This window comes from Temnothorax americanus, unplaced genomic scaffold, assembly GCF_048541705.1.
Source record: "Temnothorax americanus isolate GAGA-0224 unplaced genomic scaffold, ASM4854170v1 Scaffold13, whole genome shotgun sequence".
NCBI lineage: Eukaryota > Metazoa > Arthropoda > Insecta > Hymenoptera > Formicidae > Temnothorax > Temnothorax americanus.
In genome coordinates this window covers 158,078-178,004 of record NW_027509264.1, presented here as the reverse complement: position 1 = coordinate 178,004, position 19,927 = coordinate 158,078, and the positions used below count along the sequence as shown (strand labels likewise).

Here is a 19,927-nt window from a genome sequence, read left to right as displayed (position 1 = left end):
AACATATACCAATGTTGAATTTTTACGAGATTCAATCATTCGTCCGAGTAACGATTTGTCAAGCATTTTTAATTTTTGCGAAACTATACTATAAGTCCCGATGTATATATATATATAAAGCGCTTTAAATATTAAAGATATATCTAGGGGGGAAAAAATATAAACAAGATATGTATAAAAGGTGCGTGCGGGCATTAAGAAATGTTTAGATTTTATTACTAAAGAAACTTTCGATCGACTTGTTGGGCGAATGACAAAGGCTCGCGGACACGAGGACGGAGTTAAATTCGTGAGTTGCATATGTGTAGCCGTATGCGATCCTTTACGTCTATCTCATATATCAAATCTCACAGGGCACTCGTGCAGAATGCAGACCGCTACGAATAGTTTCAGCAGTACGCCTATTTGCAAGTCGCGACACGCTCAAGTCGCCGTGACGTCAAACTCGAAGCTTTGATTACATTACATACTGTGCGTCCGATCGACCGAAGTGAGAGCGGAGATTCGGCCGCGCCGCGCCGCGCGCGCGAGCCGAGGCCGCTCGTCGCTGCAATGTGCGCGCTGCACGAAATCAGAAATGATCAGAAATGCGCTGACACGCTTCGAGAAACTCGTGCGCTCCTTTCCCGCGCGATCAGGACGGAGATAAGAACGAGACGTTCGAAGGGAGGGGCGAAAAAAAGGAGCACCTTTTGCCTTTTGCCTCACGACAAAGGCAAAAGGTTTTCGCAATGGATTGGAAGGCAACGAAATATCGATCAGCAAAGGTTGCCGGAGGGATCGAGCGCGCGCGGCCTCAAGGTCGGCATACGAGAGAGAAAGCCGCAAAGTTTATCAGATCACTTTCACCATTGAGAGAATTTTAACGGCGCGCCGCCGCCAAAAGCAACGAGAAAGACGATAATCGGTCCCGATCCGCCATGCCGCGCCGCGCCGATATAATTCGTTATTCGGGGGACTGAAAGCAACCATCGACATCGAATGGGACGGCAATTTACGGTATAATCGTTGATTGCGCGACTCGATGAATCGTTATTCAAATCCGCGTGACGCGGCGCCGTGGGAGGCCAGCGGATTGGAAATGGGCCTGGGGAACCCCGGGAGCGCCAGCGGGTGCCTACGGATGCCAATTTCCCGATCATTTCACGAGCTGTTTATTATTTTAGCATCACGAATAATTTTGGAATTTAATGCGAATGGCGATGACCGAACTATCGTCGTCCACACGAAACCTCAATTCTAAACGAAATGAGAAAAGAGATATAATAATAAAATCGATATGCAGTTTACTGAATTTGGAAAAAAAATATTATTATATTTTTATAATACAATATTATTAGGCTACTACATTGTTACATATGAAATTTAAACCAATACCTTGTTAGGTAAATAACACTTTGTTACTTTTAGTTATCATGTGTGTCGAAATTTATTATTTTAAATTTTAACACAGTATTATTTTTACTCCATTGGCTTAGTTAAATTAACATTGTTTTAGTTAAATTAACGACATATTGAGTAGGAGCAGCGACGACTATATAGGAATGGATAAAAATGACTCAAATTGAGTTTAATTTAACGCTGAATTTGATAGTGTAACGGACCGTAAATGACATTTTCTCTAATTGAAGATATAATTTTAACAAATTAGAAAATACATCTGAAAAAATTATTTTAATTGCGAGGATCTCTTAGAAATTAATTAATTTTCATATAGATCTTATACAACACGTGTGCCTCTATTCGCTATTTCTTCTTAGCCTTGGATTAAATCGTAGCCGATAATTCCGAGGGGTTTTTCATGTACAAACATTTAGAGCGCGATCATGCTACGACGTAACCGTGAAACCGAAATATATTCATGTTAAATATGTCTCCAGACCAGTAGTTGACCTTCTATTGAACTTTCGTAACCAGTTTGGCGATTCGTCATTTTATAATTCAGAGCTCTGTAGGATATTTATGTTGCCATCAAAAGCTGATAATTATCAATCTCGTTTGTATATACTTGTCAACAACATAACATTGTCAGCGTGCCTAATTTCATAGAAGATAAATCAAAATTAGTTTGTAAATAAAGTTTGCAGAACGTCACGGCGACGACCGAACAATAATCATTCCTATATGAGATTTAAATCACCATTAAAAGGTAACGAGTAACGATCGCGCTGATTTTGTTTTACGCAAAATCGCCAGCGTATAGATTTAATTTCAAATTCGCTCATTTATATATCGTTATTAGATAAGCGTAACGTTAAACCGACACTAAATTTCATCCCGATGAAAATATCGCCGAAATTTGCATTTTTAAATATTTTTACTGCAAATTACTTAACGATCCGCGCGACTCGTATGACAAAATTGTTACTTGTTGCTCGCTAAACTTGCCAAATCGATTGCGGTATTTCCTTTCGCTGATTTAGCGTATTTGATAAATCGCGCCGCTTCGTATTCGGCTCGCGTCGAATTTCGAAATAAATGAAAATTACGGACGGGCCATTTTTAACAATAACAGGCCGTTTTGCCAGCTAATTAAAATTATCGCGTGCAAAGAGCCGGTAACGCGCCAATTTCAGCGGCATATCCGATGCAGTTTCCCTTCTCACTCTCATATTGCAAATTTTTCTGTATATGCAAACGAAGCCAGTGTCGAATAATATATGCTGGCCCGGCGCGCGTCCTCATTGAGATTCCACACAGCAATAATCAGCCGATACAGTCGACTATTTTATTCCGGCAATCGCATTGTAAGCGCAATAAAGTATGCAAAATTTATCAGCACGGTCGACGTCTTCTCCGTTTTCTCGCGTATACATGCTATTCGATCACGGCATAAATTATTATTACATTTTACAAAATACTGGGTCGCCGGGATCTCAAATAAACCACCATTTTATTTATAACACGTAACGGCAACGTCTTATCGCGTAACTTGCGCGGGAATTGCATAATGACATGCGAGTCCGTAGACATGTAAATATTCTCGCATATAAATATTTATTCAAGGAGATTCAAATTATGTAGAAGAACTGAGATCATGGCGAGAGAAAGAGAGAGACAGCAAGAGGGAGAAAAGAATAGACAGGGTCGATATTAAAAATTAAAAAAAGTACGAAGAATTTGTTAATAATCTCTAATAACTTAAATTAAATTCCGTTCGATTGCATCGCTATTTAAATTACGGTAATAATTACGTAGTAATTACTGATCGTTGGGAGAAATATAATTTTACATTATAGCGGAGAGAAAGAGAGAACGTAAACGCGCGCCGTTAAATAGACTCGATTATCACGTTCGTTTATTCCCGAGACGCCTGACTCTTGGATGTGCACACGGTTCTTTTTGAGATCCGAAAGGAGACACGGACGTGTTACGTGTCTCATTTATTGTTTGTGATGCGCCATTCGGCCCTTGACTTGCCGTGCTAGCGTGCACACGACCCGCGACTTGATTCACGCCCGATCGCAATAAAGCGCTATTGAGTCGTTAAAATGAAACGGAATAACGGTAGCCAGGCGGAGACAACGCGCGGAACGCAGTCGTTAAACGGCTCTGCAAGAATCTCGACAAAAATTGCTACGCCAATGCGTACCGATTTTGAGTGTGGCTGTCTGCAACGCGATCTTTAATTAGGTAGGCAGTATTTGTCGGATAAACTTAAAAATTAAGCGGCGAACATTCGACAATAATTTAAATATATAATATTATAGATTAAAAATGAAGCGGTGAAAAAGATATATGATATGATAGATATTTATTAAAAATGGTAAATATATTAGATGAAAATTATGTGTGCGTCGATTAACGGGAGCTTTACTATAAATTAAATATTTATAGGAATTTTCTCCTACTTTTTTTGTAAATTGATTATCGTTCGGATCAATGGGTCCGTCCACTCCATGCTTCATTTCCTAAATCAAAAATCATGGAAGCGCAATTTTGTTGTCCGACGATTGCACGCGATTCTAATAAGCGCGTCATCCCCAGATGCTTGACAAATATTTTTTAAACAGTCACCGGTGCTTACGCCTGCTTTAAATTCGTTTAAATTTTGTCCATTATCGAGGACAGTTTACCGGATATGTTGTTTGTTACTGACATTTTGCAAATGAAATCACGCAGCCAATTTAAAAATTGACAATTTAAAAAGCATCACAGATTTACATAGATTACTGTATATATTTACAAGGACTCTCTTTCCAATATTTTCGCTTATGTTTCTTTTTTTTTCAGATACTCTCCAAAGACTTAGGCAAAATCTCTTAAACTACTTCTGGAACATGCCCGATATCACGGACGTCAAGATTCCCGAGGGAGCGAACACGACCTCCACAACTAAGGTAAATACTCGACAGGACCCAATTTACAAATCAGAAATCAATAATCCACGGATTAATTATTTCGTCGCCGTTCGCCAAAGATCTATGATTAATCAGTAAGGATTATCGCCGGGGCTCTTTCTAAAATCCTGTTCGGTGCGCCGCGTGTTCTCGGGAAATCAAATTTCGGCTTCGGAAACCGATCGTCGGGAGCGGCGAATCAGCAACGGTGCCGATGCGTTCGCCAAGAGAGCGGAGTAAAATAATCCCACGCGGAGAGGAAGCTCCGCGTCGCGCCGCGCCGGCCCGTCCCGGACCGGACGCGTCGCGAAGAGATATAATGCATCGCCAGCAATTTACGTACACGTGCAAACTGCAGCAACGAGATGACGACGGAGTTACACGGGCGGGAAGACGGGTAGAAGGGGGAGGAACCCCTTAACAATGGCACGGGAGTGCCGACTGTGCGGCGTTGAGGGGCAGGGAGGGGTGATCGGATTACCGCATTTCCCGTCGCGTATTGTTACACGCTCGGAATCTGCGCGCCGCCAGCAGATCTCCCCCCGATATACGTAAGTCGCTTAACGCGTAATGCGGACTTGCCGCGCAAAGCGCGACTACCGGAAGCGGATAACTGGTGTCCGCCGAAAAGTTCGCCCGTCGGCTCTCGCGAATTCCATTCCTCGGACACCGGCACCGAAACTCGGATATTCGCGCGCGCGACAGTCGCGGGTAGAAAAAAAGAGAAATGAAGAAAAAAGGGGAAAGGTCTCTTCTGAGACGTCACGGAGCTGAGATAGATCTCTTCCCTTTTTTAGATCACCTTTCTCATTAACGATTATTATCTGCAAAATCGAGATATTTAAAATCGACAGGTCTTCTTATTAAAAAGTATCGAGGTTTGCATCAAGCTCGTTTACGAATAATACTTCTCTGCCGTTCAGACGTCGAGGAATTAAAACGTGAATGTGAAATGTAAGAAGGATGCATTAAAAAGGATGACATGTGAAAATGAGACGTGACTTAGCATTTTGTTAAAAAAAACTGTACAAGTATTGTACGCCGAAACTTTCCTCATTGCGCTTTCACGCGCAGAGAGAGAGAGAGAGAGAGAGAGAAAGGTGTAGAAAGTTTAATTAAATAGACCGCTTCTAATAATTCATCCCGAAGCACTGTATCTTCTCGTTATAGCGGAGCAAACCGCAGATATCGCACTGTCATGTACTAAACGCGGCGTTGCAGATTCTTCAATAATATGTAGCTTAATTAATTTTGATGATGCGATTGTCAGTTGTAGAGCTGCAAACTGTTCGATAGACCCGTTTGCGCCTCTGTCTGAACCAGTTCTGGTTCCTTCGGGGGGCACGTGTATGTAATTACGCTATATCTTCCCGAAGAACTTTGCTGTAACGAATCAGATAACATTTGGAGATTGAACGAGAGCTCGAAAATTGTTAAACCAATTCCCAGTAGCGAGGATTGCCTTTTTTTTTTTTTTTTTTAATTGAATTCACGCGCGGCTTCGTATCTCGATAAGAGAGACCGAAGACGGCACCGCGTTGATTACACACAGCTAATATCTGATTCCCGCAAATGGTTTTATTGCAGATCATTAACGGCCACGTGGTGACGGTCAACGAGACGACTTACATGACCGGCGACGCCCTCAGCGGCACCGCGTTCCGCATTCGCATAATCGACGTGAAGCCGCAGAACGACACCGAGCTGACGCGCGACGGAGGCAACGCGGGACCGGAGTCAACCGTGAAGCCGGAGCCGTCGGAGAGCCGCGAGACGGTCGAGGACTTAAACAACGAGATATCGAAAAACGTGGAGACGCTGACCGCCTGAAAGGCGGTTGATCCGCTCGCGTGACACGTCGACGATCGACGGTATCTGGGTGGATCTTGGACAGAGGAGGAACGGCCTTTATTTACGTGGCTGTAGTAGAGTAACTTCGGTGCCACACCGAGTGTGCATCGCGTTAAGATAAAAATATTACTGTAATATATATAATACATATATATATATAAAGTTATGTATCTGTTATTTCCTATCGCTTCTCGATACGGTAGTTTACGACGTTTACTTGCGTCTCTCTGGGGAAAAAAGATTGCCGTCGCTGAAAAGGATAAGTTAGGGATATTTATAAATACGTGGTACGAGAGTTGAGAAGAGAGGGGCTAATTGGTTTCAATTAACGAGATAAGTTGTAGAATTTTAATTAATTGATTAAAAAGCTTTTAAATGATTCTGAATCAAATGAAAATTCTCGGTTAAACGTGAAATTGAAATAAATGAGATGTAAAGCTCAATGCGCGTTCACGTTTTTTTACAACTGAACATTTTATACCTTGAACAGTTAAATTTTATATCATGAAATACGCCTGAAAGACGTTCACTAGCAAAGAATATGGAAATAAAATGTGATTTCTTGTACTTCTCAGATTAATTACTTTCTTTGACTCTTTCTAATTTATAATATTCGTTATACGTCCATGTATTCGACATTTGAAAACTGTTAAAGATTTTTATATATTTTATAAATTAGTAGAAATAAAGTGGTATGTGATAACGTATGATATTTTTCTCAATATATATGTAAATTCTCGCATATCTCGTTCTACCTTAGATGAATGTCGAGCAAAAAAGGTGAAAGCACCGTTACTTCGAGTCACATACTTCGTATATAATTCACATATCACGCTGGTTTACTCGCTAACAGTTTTACATATATATATATATATATATATATATATATATATATATATATATATATATATATATATATATATATACGTAAAACCGTTTTGTAATAACTAATTATATTACACTGTCGTCCGCCAAGCGGAATATTTACGCCAGTCCAGTTTGTTACGATTTATGCGACCAAATACGAATATGAAGTAAATTGCAACTGCTGTATCACATTATCATATTACTTTGTATATACTTACAGAACGATGCGAGGACTTTTATCCTGTGAAAGATTGCATAAAGCTGATATTTAATAAATCTACACTTCCTATGCATATGGGAAGCGTAGATTTATTAAGTAGGATATATCCAGGTATCCTATTCCTTTTTTCTAGTTTCCCTCACAAATAGTATCTTCAGCGCTGAAAAACGCAAATGTCGAGTAAGGCATGTAATTTTGTGATGAAAAGATCCACACACACGTATAAGTAAACGTCTGTAAACTATTTACGGAGGAAAAGTTTAATAGAAAAAGGCTTCCGTGGGACGTCGATTTTTTATAATTTTATAGAAGGAAAAATGTACGTTCCTGTAGTGCTACTCTAGCGTATTTTTACATACGTACACAAATGTATTTACAGATTGTAAGTCGTGCTGTAAACTGAAATGTTAAAAGTTGACGCAATAAAATAATAGTAATGTATCATATTCCGATAGCACACACCTATCTATGCGCAATGTGCAATTTACACGATTTAATATCCCGTTCTAATAATTTCGATATTTACTCAAAAAATAATAATAAAGATTTAAATAAGATTTAAGTTTAGAGATATAAGTCTAAATATATTAAAAACGGATAAAAATGATAAATATCTAAACGAGACGGGTAATTTTTTACATTATTTGCAGTGCCCATGTGATAACGTCCCGGGAGAAAACATTTTTTATATATAATTATACATAAAATATGTCCATATATGTTTTTTTTCTCTTACATAATTTCCTCGTATATACACAAAAAAAGAAGAATAAAAAATAATAAAAATAAGTTTTGCATTATTTTTTTTTACTGAAAAGTAAAGTTTGACGAAATGAGAAAAAAATTATTCATATATATAATTATATATAAATGTAATAATTGTATATAAAATTAATTATATAAAAAATATTGTACAATCTAATCGCAATTTTGCTTTTTGTAAAAGAAACAATGCAAAAGTAATTTTTATAATTATTTTCCAATTATTCTTATTATTTTTCTTTATATATATATATATATATATATATATATATATATATATACGAACAGAGATTATATAACCAAGAAAATATGTATGAGCATAATTTATATATGTAACTATATATATAAATGTGTTTTCCCGGGATTACTGTTGTAACAGTTTACGTAAAATGTTTTTCACTATTATCATACACTTATTTAATATCATTTATCACATATATATATATATATTTTTTGAGTCTACTCTTAAAATAACGTGACGCAAATTTTTTTCAAATAAATAAGTAGAGTGACTATAACGTATGTACATATACAGAATAAATAGATATTGACATTTTTGATGTCAGATAGGATCTTACGTCTAATAATAATTTTCGGGAGTTTCATGCATTTCGTCTATTTACTTTTGAACGACGCGCTTATCATTATTCGATCTTGAAACGTAATTTTTATGCCAAAACCGGAAATGTAATTTCGTACAATTAAATTGCTGCACAATTAATTATTAATTACTTTGATGCTAATGAGTATTTTGCAACTCTATTTCCTCTTTTTAAATGTTTTTAACGATGTTCTGCCGTTCGAAAGTCGCGCGTCCGCGCATTTCCGGCCGTGCGAAAAATGGCGCGGCCGCCACTCGCCACGCGGATTCAAACTGACAAACTCGCCGCGCGTGACTATGCTCTTTCTATGACCCAGTTGCACACGCGCGCGCGCTCGCGTGCGTGTATAGCATATACGTCATTCCGGTCATTGTACGTGATTGTACGTACGTTGACGGACGCATCGCGGGAGGCTGTCATGTGTGGATGTCATGCGGACGTGTCCGCCGCCGCCGTCGCCGCCACCACCACCGTTGCTGCAATCTGTTGACGTTACCGGACCCGGTGGTGGTCGAGGTCGAGGCCCACGGGACACGCGCGCACGTGGTGAAAGCTGAGAGGATGCTGCGATGTCAGCACGCAGACGTCACGTCGTAGGGCCCGTGGCGAATCGCGACCTAGCGAGCTCAGGCGGCTCGCGGCACTACCACGATGAAGACGGAGCGAGCGGCAGATTGCTGAGCGAGGAGACTGTCGATTTCGAGGGTGGCGAGCTACCGACGGCGACGACGACGACGACGACGACGACAACGACGATGACATCCCGCGACAGGACCAACGAGTTCGCCAACGCGATCCGCTCCATGCAGAGCAGGGCCGTGGCGCGCACCGCCGTGAACCTGCAAAATCCGCGCCGCGCACGCCAGATACAAAGCTACTCGAACTTCATGATGATAGCCAAGAACATTGGCAAGAACATCGCCAGCACGTACGCCAAGCTGGAAAAACTTGCCCTATGTAAGAGCCCGAGACGCCGCCACGTTCGGCTGCAGGCGTAGCTTAGGCCGGTTACAATATGTTGCGAATAGCAGAGTATACCTTTGTTGCGAGAGAGAGATTGTGGTCGTTTTTGGGGGGGACAGATTTTGTGCGAAAGTTAACATTAAGTTAGACGTCGAACTGTCGAAAAGCTAGAAAGTAGTTTTTGTCACAGAAACATTTGTTAAGATTGTCATCGATGGTTACCGTTAATTTTTACTGTCCAGGATTTTATATAATAATATACATGACGAAATAAAAGTTAGCCATTCTAAAAACGTTAAAAATGTTCTACACAATAACAGATGTCTCATGTTGCAGTGGCCAAGAGAAAATCCATATTCAACGACAGACAAATGGAGATTGAGGAGCTTACGAATATTATAAAAACAGACCTAAAAAGCTTGAATCTTCAAATCGGAAAACTGCAGGAGCTCGGAAAGTCCCAAAGAGAAAGCTACGGCTCCTCCCCGAGTCATCACATTGCCTCGCATTCCTCCTCGATTGTGATGGCATTGCAATCAAAGCTAGCTAATATGTCTAATCATTTCAAAAGTGTCTTGGAAGTTCGTTCTGAGGTAACCTAAACTAAATAGCATTCTGTCCTAGGCTGCATTCGGGGAGCGCACTTTGCGCTATTTGCTTATTATATCTCTGTTTTACACAATGAGCGACAAAGACAGGATGATGCAATAACGCTAATAGTGCGCTCCCCGAATGCAGCTCTACATATATCGAAAAGTTATGTTCCATTTAATATCTTCTTTTTGTTGGCAATATTATTAGACAAATTTAATTAATATTAACAGTAGTGATATAAATATTATGGGACATTAAGAATGATAATGTGTAAATTATTATTCGATGCAGAATATGAGAGAGGAGCAAAGTAGGAGACAGCAGTTCACTCAAGGGTCTCTGTCCACTATGCTTCCCCCGAGTGTCGTTTCTGGAAAACAAGGTTCCTTGTTGCTGCAAGAAGAAATTTCTAGTAATTCAGTTGCGATAGATCTTGAACCTGCGATGAGTCAGCAGTTACAACAACAATTTATACAAGATGATGCTGTAAGTAATAGCGGCAAATGTGAGAAGTAATTTAATATAATGGCGAGTACATGTATCTATATTTCTTAAAGGATGCGTACGTGCAATCGAGAGCTGAAACAATGCAGAACATAGAATCTACTATAGTTGAGTTGGGGGGTATTTTCCAGCAATTGGCGCATATGGTTAAGGAACAAGAAGAAATGGTTGAAAGGTGAGAAGAAATGATCTGACGATTCTCTAAAAGAAACAAAGACTGTTATCTTGAAAAAGCATTTAAATTTGTCAAAATATTTCACAAGTATAAAAATTCTCAAATATAATTCAATTTGCAGGATAGATAGCAATATAGAAGATACTGAGCTAAACGTGGAAGCTGCGCACACCGAAATACTGAAGTACTTTCAGTCTGTGACAAGCAATAGGTGGCTAATGATAAAGATATTTGCGGTCCTGATATTTTTCTTTATATTTTTTGTAGTGTTTTTAGCGTAACACTACCGATAATTGTATTTATAATATCATTACAAGCGTTATCATCCATATCCACTATTTGTGATATAACGAACAGAGAAAACGGTTTTTATATAAAAGTTGCGATATACAGTGGATCAAGAAAGTGTTTGCACACCCAGTTTTCTTACAATAACTTTATTCGAAGGAATAATACATTGTGTTCATGAGTAACTTATTACATATACCGTACGTAATAAATTACTTATGTACACCAACTCGTACTTATGTATTGTTCCTTCGAATAAAGTTAGTGTAAGAAAACTGGATGTGCAAATACTTTTTTGATCCACTGTACATACAGGCTAAAATGAAAGATATTACGCGCATTCCTCACCCTTTTCCCTGAATTGTGAATATTGTAAGTACATTTAAATATTACATTACTTGTATATCTCGCATTTCACTGAATATAAAATGTAAAAAGGAACTATTTCTATAGATAATAAATACATAATTTTCATTTATGAGGGCAAACGATTTTACAACTAAGTTAAATGTTACAAATTGCGTTTTATAAAGAATATAAGCATCGAAAATAAAAGATGATTTATATATACTTATATCTCATAAATTGGCTATATGTTTTTAACATTTTATTTTGGTTATTTTAATGTTTTAAGAGTTAAAAGATATTTAATTCCTTTTATTTTAGCTAAAACAATATAATCAAATCCGCAATAACTCTGACAACAGCCAATCATAATAAATTACAATTTATTTAAATTTTTAAAGTCATATATAACAATTATCTTTTGTATTCTACATCGATTATGAGAACTTTATTACAATATCTTATCTATTACGAGTTGAACATTTGATACCTAAAATATGCATATGTTATCAGAAATGTATAACTCAATTATGAATATGCAATGCTTCTTTCGTTTTCATAATACAATCAAGATATAGAAAAATATTTTTATCAATTGTTGCAAATAACTTGCTATACATGTTTTGTAAAATAAAAAAATTACTAATTTGTGAGATAACTCATGATAAAAAGATAGCTCCTACATCACTTTCGATTAACGAAAGCAATAGAAAAAAGTCTATTATATATAACAATCACAGATATAATAACAGCATTAAAGACAGATGACACTGTTTAATGAGTCCTTATATGTATAAATACGTTTCTTCTATTAATATTTGACGTAAAATTTTCATCATCACATATTTATTTATAATTGTTATACAATGAGAACGCTCACTGATACAGTGATGATTTGGCCTTTGTACAAGTGTAATTGAATAACAAGATACAAAACTTAGACTTTCCCATGATGCGCCTTATCCAGTGATTCGCCTGAAGAATGTAAGGAACCTAAAACGGTTAATATATAATTTAGTCGAATGTATCTCTTTCAGTATATTCTTTAGTTGCTGCGATACACGCAAATAAAAGAGTAAATCTACTAAATAACTAAATAATAAAGAGTACCACAGTTTAGAATGCAGAACGGTAATAAGAAAATAAATTTTACTAAAATATTATACAAAATGCAATAGGAAAATTTAGAATAGCTTTTAGTTCAAAAAGAAATAAATTTTTCATAACGACAATAATAAAAATAATAAATATCAAATATATGCTAAAAAATTACGAGTACATTGTGTGTGCCGTTAGCATAAATTAAAATCATTGATTATATATAATACTCTTTAACCTGACATTTATTTGGCATTATTTCCTTCCATAGTACTCCAAAACTGTCTCACTTTAGAGAAACGTTTGCGTCCTTGCATGCACAAAAATAAAAAAAGGCAGATAATAATAACAATAAAAAAAAAACACAAACTTATTCCCAAAAGAGTGGAAAACGTTAGGCGGATCCAACGGATTAACGCTATGTGGCATGCCGGTGAAATGCGTGTCCTCGCTCGGTGCGTCGTATCGTTTTCACAAACCTTTATGATTGCGCGCACGTTGCTCTCGTTGATGAGGATGAAAACCAGAGTTACGCGGGTGCGGCAGTAAGTCTTCACCCCATATTCCGGGCAATATCGAGCCGGGTGGAGGAAGGGGCGGGATATGATCACCACCGTACGGAGGAAGCGGTGGCGATCTATGGTGATCGAACGGTGGAAGTAAATGCGGCGGAGACATAGGTGGTGGTGGGGAACCGGCGTTCTCGTACCTGCCCCCGGAGACCGGGGGGCGATGTAACGCCGGCGGCGGTAACAACGGCGGCGGTGACGACAATCTGCCGCCGAGTGGCGGAGGACGTTGACTGATATCGTACGGAGGTAGACCGGAAGCAGCGGCGTGCGGCAACGGCGGCAGATACGCCGGGAAACAGTGTAGATAGGAGGGTGGCGGGGGTGGCGGAACTTCCGAAAAACCGCTAAACATTACGGGTGAACTGGACGAGTCTGCGAACAGTTGCGGGGAAGTCGCCGTTTCCCCGTTTGCTTCCAGGCCTGTGTTTGGAAATCAGTTTAAGAAAACAGACAATCGAGAGGGTTCTAGTTCCGTCGTGCGATATTTTGCGATCCATCCGTCTGTAGATGAACGTTGTCAAAGTGCTTATTATCTTGGATGATATTACTGTATAGATTTAATTGTCACTTGCTAAAAAAAACTAAATTACTCTACGGATCGCAACGTTACTGTTAATTTTTACTACGCGTTACAATTTCTATAAGACATTTACGATAAATCATTATCTACGAAAGATGGATATGCATTTCTATATAAAAAATGTAAAAGTTAATATAAACGACGATAAAATCTGATTCAAGCTAAAGTTATACTTGATGATTCGTTATCAGATTATTCGCTAAATACGGGTATAATTAATATCTCGTAACAAGAATACTTACGATGTAGCTTTGCTTCGGGATCGGTGTCATTTAAATTTTTCTCTACCAGTGTAAGGCGATTACGTAATTGGCCGGCCTCGGCTTTCGATTCTTCCAAACGGCGCTCATTTTGACGGGCAGCAACCTTGTAAAATAGACGAAGTTTTATATAAGTACGTCCCTTCAGTAGCATATATACTCATATTCTTCTCATATGTGTCACACATACCCATTGCTCATGTGCTTTCGTTTCTAGAGCGGATATTTGATTTTTGTATTCCCTCTCTTGATCCACGATCTCCCGTTTCAACATCTCCATTTGTTGCCTGAAATTCAATTTCCTGTAATTAACTAATTGCAGCGCATAAACTTGTTAAACAAATTCTCGTAACCGTAACGATGCGCATAAAAGTATCCAATTAGCTCTAACGACGTATATTTCGTAAATTAAATTTGTCTTGGACATAAATGTTGTATCAAATGGTACACAGTCATGCTTACTTGTAATTTTGAATTTCGTTTTGCATCGTATGTAGCCTTTCGACCGTCGATACAACTTCTCCTTGTTTTTGCAACCAAATGGCCTCTTCCCTAAGATGATTAATGATTTGTTCAGGTATAAGATATATAACTCTAAAATATAAAATTCTACGAGTAATCGTCACTTACTTCTGGCGTTCGGTTTCCTTGTCTTGGAAAAACTTTGATAAAACCTCAAGTCGTGTTTCTGCATCTTTCTTTTCTTTTTCAGCAATTTTACACTGCTCGCTTAATGCAATTATTTCTTCTTTAACAAGCTTCATATGCTCTGCGACACAAAGGTATTATTATTAACAAGATTTAGTTTAAAAAATGTCGATCATGAAAGGTAAAATTTTAAATATCTTTATCTTTAAGAAAGTACCTTCTAGTAACTGATGAGCGCCGTCAACATCGCTTAATCGCATCTTTAATTCATCTCTCTCCTCGCGCAGTTGTACTACCTCAATTTTAATGTGAGATACGTCATATAACTTTTCCAAGTCTAAGTTGTTTGACTTGACTTGACTGATAATTTCCAATAGTTCTTTCACCTCTATCTCTTTGCCTCTCAATTCTTTATATAATGACGACTTCTCAGTAGACAGCTAAGACAAATTATAATAATCATATATTAAGCATCTATCAATTAATAAACATTCAATTTCTATATATTAGTTTTGACTAATGTATATAATTACGAACTTACTTCTTCTACTTGCTCTTCCAAACTACATATTTTATCTGTTAGCGTTTGTTCTATATTACTTTTAAGATTTTTCTGAGTCATCAGTTCATCCTGTGTTCGCAAATATTCTATTTCAAGTTCCTCACACTTCTTCTTAGCAGAGGCAAGATCTGCTGATAAAGTATCAATCTGCAATAAATTCGTCGTGTATATTAATTAACATGTAAATCATCTATTAAAAATTAAAATAGACAAGATAATAAATAAATAAGCAGAAAGTAAAAGAAAGAAATAAAAAATATTAATTTAAAAAATCTGAATATATTAATATAAATAATATAATCTTTAAAAATATTTAATTTGTGCAAATATGCAAACAAATATAAACCTCAAGTTTATTAAACTCACGTTCATCACAGAAATAAAAAAATTAATGCTTCTCTAATCCAAAAAATCCACCGATTTAGAAACACTATTGTAAACAAATTGTACTCTTACCTCTTGAGCCTTAAGATTTAATGCATTCGTCAAGGATTCGTTCGCCGCTTGTTGAGCGTCTAATCGTGCCTGTAGATCTTCCACCGATTGAGCTATCGGATTAACTTCATTGTTCGACGACAGAACTTCTCTCAACATACGCTCGAGTTCTAAACCAGCTTCCGTTGCATTTTCCAAATCTTTCTCCAACATACTCACTTGTTCTTCCAACTCCATCTTCGCGTTCTACGACAGAAAAACGCCGATAACAGAATGTGCGATTTTGAATTCGTATGGACATAATAAAAAAAAAAAAAGAACGAAAAATATTTGTGCATGTACCTGTGCCATTTCTAAATCAGCTTTTAGCGATACAACCATTTCGTTAGAACCAAATGATTCATCTTCTATGCAATGCAACTAAAATATTCAAGTTTTAGTACATATACGACTGGATTTTAATGATAGAAAAAGAAAACGTGCGAGTAGTACGAAGTAGCGAAGAATCAGTTTACTCGTGTACACTGCTCACCTTAGTCTTAGTAGATTTTAGATTCTCACTGAGTACTTCGCATTCTTTTGTTGAGATTAATAATTCTTTCTCCAATTTATTAATCCTCGCGATGAGTTGTCCGTCTCTTCTTGTATTCTGGAGAAAAATAATATATGTAGGATTATGCTTTATTAAATGACGTTACTTAAATACTTTGCATGATTAGTCATACAAAAGTATTTATAGCACAAAACAGCATTTATGACACAAAACAGAAATAAATTATAATTAATGAGGCTGCTTTAAATACGATTTTAGAACAAGCTTAAATTACAGATTTGATTTAATTCGGTTTCGATCTTTAAATATAAGCAAGATATTTTTACCTCGATGTAGTAATATCCAAGAGTGAATACAAGTGTTGTAAAGGCTGTTACACACAGATATATCAGTGTCTTCCAATAATTATGATCCACCAATTTTGATATATCAATCGAATTATCCTCTTCATTTTCAAGGTCTCCCATCTATTGCAAAGAAAAAAAATTGTTATACCGTATACGTAATAGAATACATAAATAATCACACAGAAATTCTCTGCGAGACTTACTTGGTTCAGAAACTCAGCTGTTGTATCGGTTATGCATTCGTGATCATCCATACAAATTTTATCTGTAGTTACTGTGCAAAAATGGTAATATTTTTATACCACTTTTAAAAGTCTTATTAAACATATTATAATAGAATAATTACCCTCCATTTCGCCTGATACAGATGTAGATTCCGGCTTCTCCAAGCTATTATCCTCATCTTTATTTTCATGCAAAACCTTATCCTCACTGCTCGTGTGATCAACATATTCAGGTAAGGTTTCTTCCTCCTTCACAGGCTGACTTTCGACTAAACATACAAAGCATCTAAATTTAGATATAACCAATATAAACAGAGATTAATATTATATGTTTTACTCGTATAAAAAACACTCTTCTCTATACTATTAATTAATAACTTACTATCTTCGTGTTTCAAATTTTCTTTAATACTCGATAAATCTCGTTTCTTGAGAATGTCGTTTAAAGTTATTGTTTGTTCCGAGATAATACTCTCTTGACTAGAATCCATAGATTGCTCTGGCCCGAGAACGTTAGATTCTATAGGAACATTGTCAGAGCTAGTATCATTGACTAAATTATTTTTATTTACATTACTATGTACAATTGATTCTTTATTAAATTGAATATCTGCAGCGCTATGATTTAATGCCTCTTCTGCAATTGCTATATTTTCCACAGAATGACTCTTAGGAATTGATTCTGTTGTAATATTTTCTGTCGTTTCAGACGGTAAGCTACTGGTTTCTAAAATTTCAGCAATTACAGTTTTATCAGCTTGGCCAATTGTTTCTTTATTATCTTTCTTTGAACTTTCTGGATATGCTTCACCGCTTCCCGGTAATTTCCGCTCTTTATCGTCGCTGCTTTGAGTAGCAGTTTTTGTCACTATAGTCTCTTGCAAATTAGACAAGATTGTTGAGTCTTCTTTATCAGAAATAATTGCACCGTCGGCCCTTACATCTTCCTTAACTTTCTCTGTCTCACTCGTTGTTTCCTGTATTTGAATATTTTCAACATCGGCTTTTACAGAAGCAAAATTATCGCCCGCTGAAATCGAAGTTGTTGTTGGCAATTCTTTGGCAGGTTTATCAGCATTTTCATGTACAAAATTATTGTGTAAAGGCACGTCACTAGATGTAGTATTTTCCAAAATAATCGTTGGAGCTTCTTTCATCTTTTCATCTGAGATTTTTGCACCTTCAATAGTCTCGTGTGTAATTTCTTGCTGCGTTTCTACTTTTTCTTTATCTATAATACTTTGGTCTATACTTGAATCCAACTTTATTTGAGGTGAAAGAATTTTTTCAGCATCCTCAACTCCAATATCTTCTGAAACTTGTTCCTCTAATTGCAAATTGCTGTCAACAACAATTTCAGGAGCAACTATGTCATCGCTGCTTTGAGTAGTGGTGCTCTCTGTTGCAACAGTATCTTCCGAGTTGGATAAAATTTTAAATGTTTTCGTAATGGAGGCAAATATACCGTCACTTTCGACTTGTTCGATAACTTTCTCTTTCTCGTTATCTTTTGCACTGCTGTCCAACTCTTTCGTATGTTCTCCATTTTTTAACAAATCTTCCTCGGACTTACTACTTCCATCGAGCGCGGCAATGTCATCTTTACTCAATGTCTCTAAGGTTGAACCGATTATTGCTTCTGGATTCTCTGATGGTACGTCGGAGCTAGTTTGTTTCTGAGTATCTGCCGACAATTGAATGCCTTCTAATTTACCACTGGCGTCACTCGCATCCGGTTGTAATTCTTCGTCGTCAATGAGTGTATTCTTGGCGGATGATGATCTTTCGTGATCTATTTCAGAATCAGGAGCCACTGAAGCTTTTTCATTCGGCAATGCAGTAGCGTGCGCAACTTTACGTACAAAGCTAGGTTGCACAGATGGAGTACTCTCAAAATAAACTGTGGTACCATCTATCACTTCGTAAGAAGGCGATATGCTATCTACATTGATTGCACGAGATTCTTCTGTGGTACTTTCATCTATAGATTTCAATGACGGAGTCTTATTATCGTCCCCAGATAAATCATCTTTCAACAAAGTATGCGATTCACCACTCTCTTCCACTGTCGACTCGAGTTTCTTAGGCTGAACTTTGTTAGTTTTGCCATTAAACTTGTAAACAGGCACTTCGTACGACAAATCAGGTCTCAGAACTTTATATTCGTTTAGGAATGATTTGGGTGCGAATCCACGCTTGCCATTTATCTGAAACAGAGATCAGTGCGGGAAGAAAATATGTATATCTTTTATGGAACCAAGGGATCGATTTTACGACATTCGACGGGAAAAGTTAGTCTTCAAAAATACGAATAATATAAATGTATCGCGTCGCGATAAAGTCAATAACATTCAGGGTAAAAAAATAATATAAAGTATACCTCGACACCCCATAAATCAGTCCGTTTGCCAGCGCCTTTACTAAAAACTTTGACATCTGCGTTGCTACCAAATGACATCACCTCACGATCGTTCGTTCTGTAAGCGAGTGTGGTCCTGGCCAACGAAATGGGTTCTAAATAACAGCGGAAAGCAATGCAATGATAATGATACGGCTAAGTAGGAAAAAAAAGTGTGTTATGGGATTCAGGGTTAAAGTATGGCTTCAATTACCCGAACAATTGGGGTCGTAACATAATTGTTTGTCCGACAGGGCGGCTAGGCATTGCGGTATTACGCAGACAATTGTCGCGGCACGCAGAAACGAGACATTTGTAAACGGCTTTATTTTCGTCATATTTTCACCGTTGCAAAGTTCCACATCACTCTACCGACACCGACCGACCGACGTCTCTACATATGCAATGACACTGACACTAACACTATTCCAGTACAGACGCACAAGTCACAAAGTCACAACGTCACAACGTGACCATAAACTACATGCTTACGTAGAGAATGAACTCATTCGTTTTCTTTAATAGCCAATATAAGCCGTATTGTTGTTGAGCGCGAGCAGCGTCTTCATCTTGAAATCTTCAAATTTGAAATTCTGGAAATTCTCCGAATTCCTGCGTTCCTTAAAATTTTTGAAAAATTCTTGGAATTCTTTATAGTGCCACCTCCTTATCAATTATATTCTACTTTGTCGATTTTCGGGAATTTATATTTTCACGATTACAAATCTTGAATTCTTGA

The 19,927-nt window shown here is 37.5% G+C and overlaps 3 protein-coding genes across 4 annotated transcripts in view; 2 read left to right on the top strand and 1 right to left on the bottom strand.

Annotated features, from left to right (window-relative positions):
* The window catches only part of LOC143894134 (icarapin-like), a 28,545-nt gene extending 20,821 nt beyond the window's left edge, over positions 1–7,724 (top strand). The window contains exons 3-4 of the mRNA XM_077400229.1: positions 4,234–4,340; positions 5,928–7,724. Coding sequence (XP_077256355.1) covers positions 4,234–4,340; positions 5,928–6,170 — 350 coding nt within the window. The 3' untranslated portion in view covers positions 6,171–7,724. The remainder of the gene's footprint in view (positions 1–4,233; positions 4,341–5,927) is intronic.
* A 1,271-nt stretch (positions 7,725–8,995) lies between these two features.
* Syx5 (syntaxin 5) lies at positions 8,996–11,644 on the top strand. The gene is made up of 5 exons (XM_077400228.1): positions 8,996–9,599; positions 9,942–10,198; positions 10,491–10,685; positions 10,757–10,878; positions 11,000–11,644. Exons 1-5 carry the CDS (start codon positions 9,212–9,214, stop codon positions 11,157–11,159), a joined length of 1,122 nt encoding a protein of 373 aa, XP_077256354.1. The 5' UTR covers positions 8,996–9,211; the 3' UTR covers positions 11,160–11,644.
* A 695-nt stretch (positions 11,645–12,339) lies between these two features.
* Positions 12,340–19,617, bottom strand: Tango1 (transport and golgi organization 1). 2 transcript variants are annotated; one of them, XM_077400227.1, is made up of 17 exons: positions 19,403–19,617; positions 19,171–19,304; positions 17,173–18,997; positions 16,913–17,059; positions 16,770–16,840; positions 16,546–16,686; positions 16,199–16,315; positions 16,009–16,086; positions 15,688–15,912; positions 15,211–15,378; positions 14,887–15,109; positions 14,652–14,790; positions 14,484–14,573; positions 14,212–14,308; positions 14,004–14,127; positions 12,848–12,919; positions 12,340–12,504 (listed from the first exon to the last, which is right to left on the bottom strand). In XM_077400227.1, exons 1-16 carry the CDS (start codon positions 19,524–19,526, stop codon positions 12,855–12,857), a joined length of 3,768 nt encoding a protein of 1,255 aa, XP_077256353.1. In that variant the 5' UTR covers positions 19,527–19,617; the 3' UTR covers positions 12,340–12,504; positions 12,848–12,854. The 2 variants fall into 2 exon arrangements, with proteins under 2 accessions (XP_077256353.1, XP_077256351.1); XM_077400225.1 differs by lacking the exon at positions 12,848–12,919 and adding an exon at positions 13,089–13,601 and having other exon boundaries at positions 19,403–19,615.
* Positions 19,618–19,927: the final 310 nt, after the last annotated feature.

What these genes read in the sequence shown, in the direction of transcription:
- Syx5 (XM_077400228.1), top strand. Translation starts at nt 9,212, where the DNA reads ATGTCAGCACGCAGACGTCACGTCGTAGGGCCCGTGGCGAATCGCGAC. An exon ending in GCTGGAAAAACTTGCCCTAT is followed by an intron (nt 9,600 to 9,941) that starts GTAAGAGCCCGA and finishes CTCATGTTGCAG; the next exon opens with TGGCCAAGAGAAAATCCATA. An exon ending in TCTTGGAAGTTCGTTCTGAG is followed by an intron (nt 10,199 to 10,490) that starts GTAACCTAAACT and finishes TATTCGATGCAG; the next exon opens with AATATGAGAGAGGAGCAAAG.
- Tango1 (XM_077400225.1), bottom strand. Translation starts at nt 19,526, where the DNA reads ATGACGAAAATAAAGCCGTTTACAAATGTCTCGTTTCTGCGTGCCGCG. An exon ending in TTGGATATTACTACATCGAG is followed by an intron (nt 16,316 to 16,545) that starts GTAAAAATATCT and finishes ATTTTTCTCCAG; the next exon opens with AATACAAGAAGAGACGGACA. An exon ending in CGCTCATCAGTTACTAGAAG is followed by an intron (nt 14,791 to 14,886) that starts GTACTTTCTTAA and finishes TTTGTGTCGCAG; the next exon opens with AGCATATGAAGCTTGTTAAA.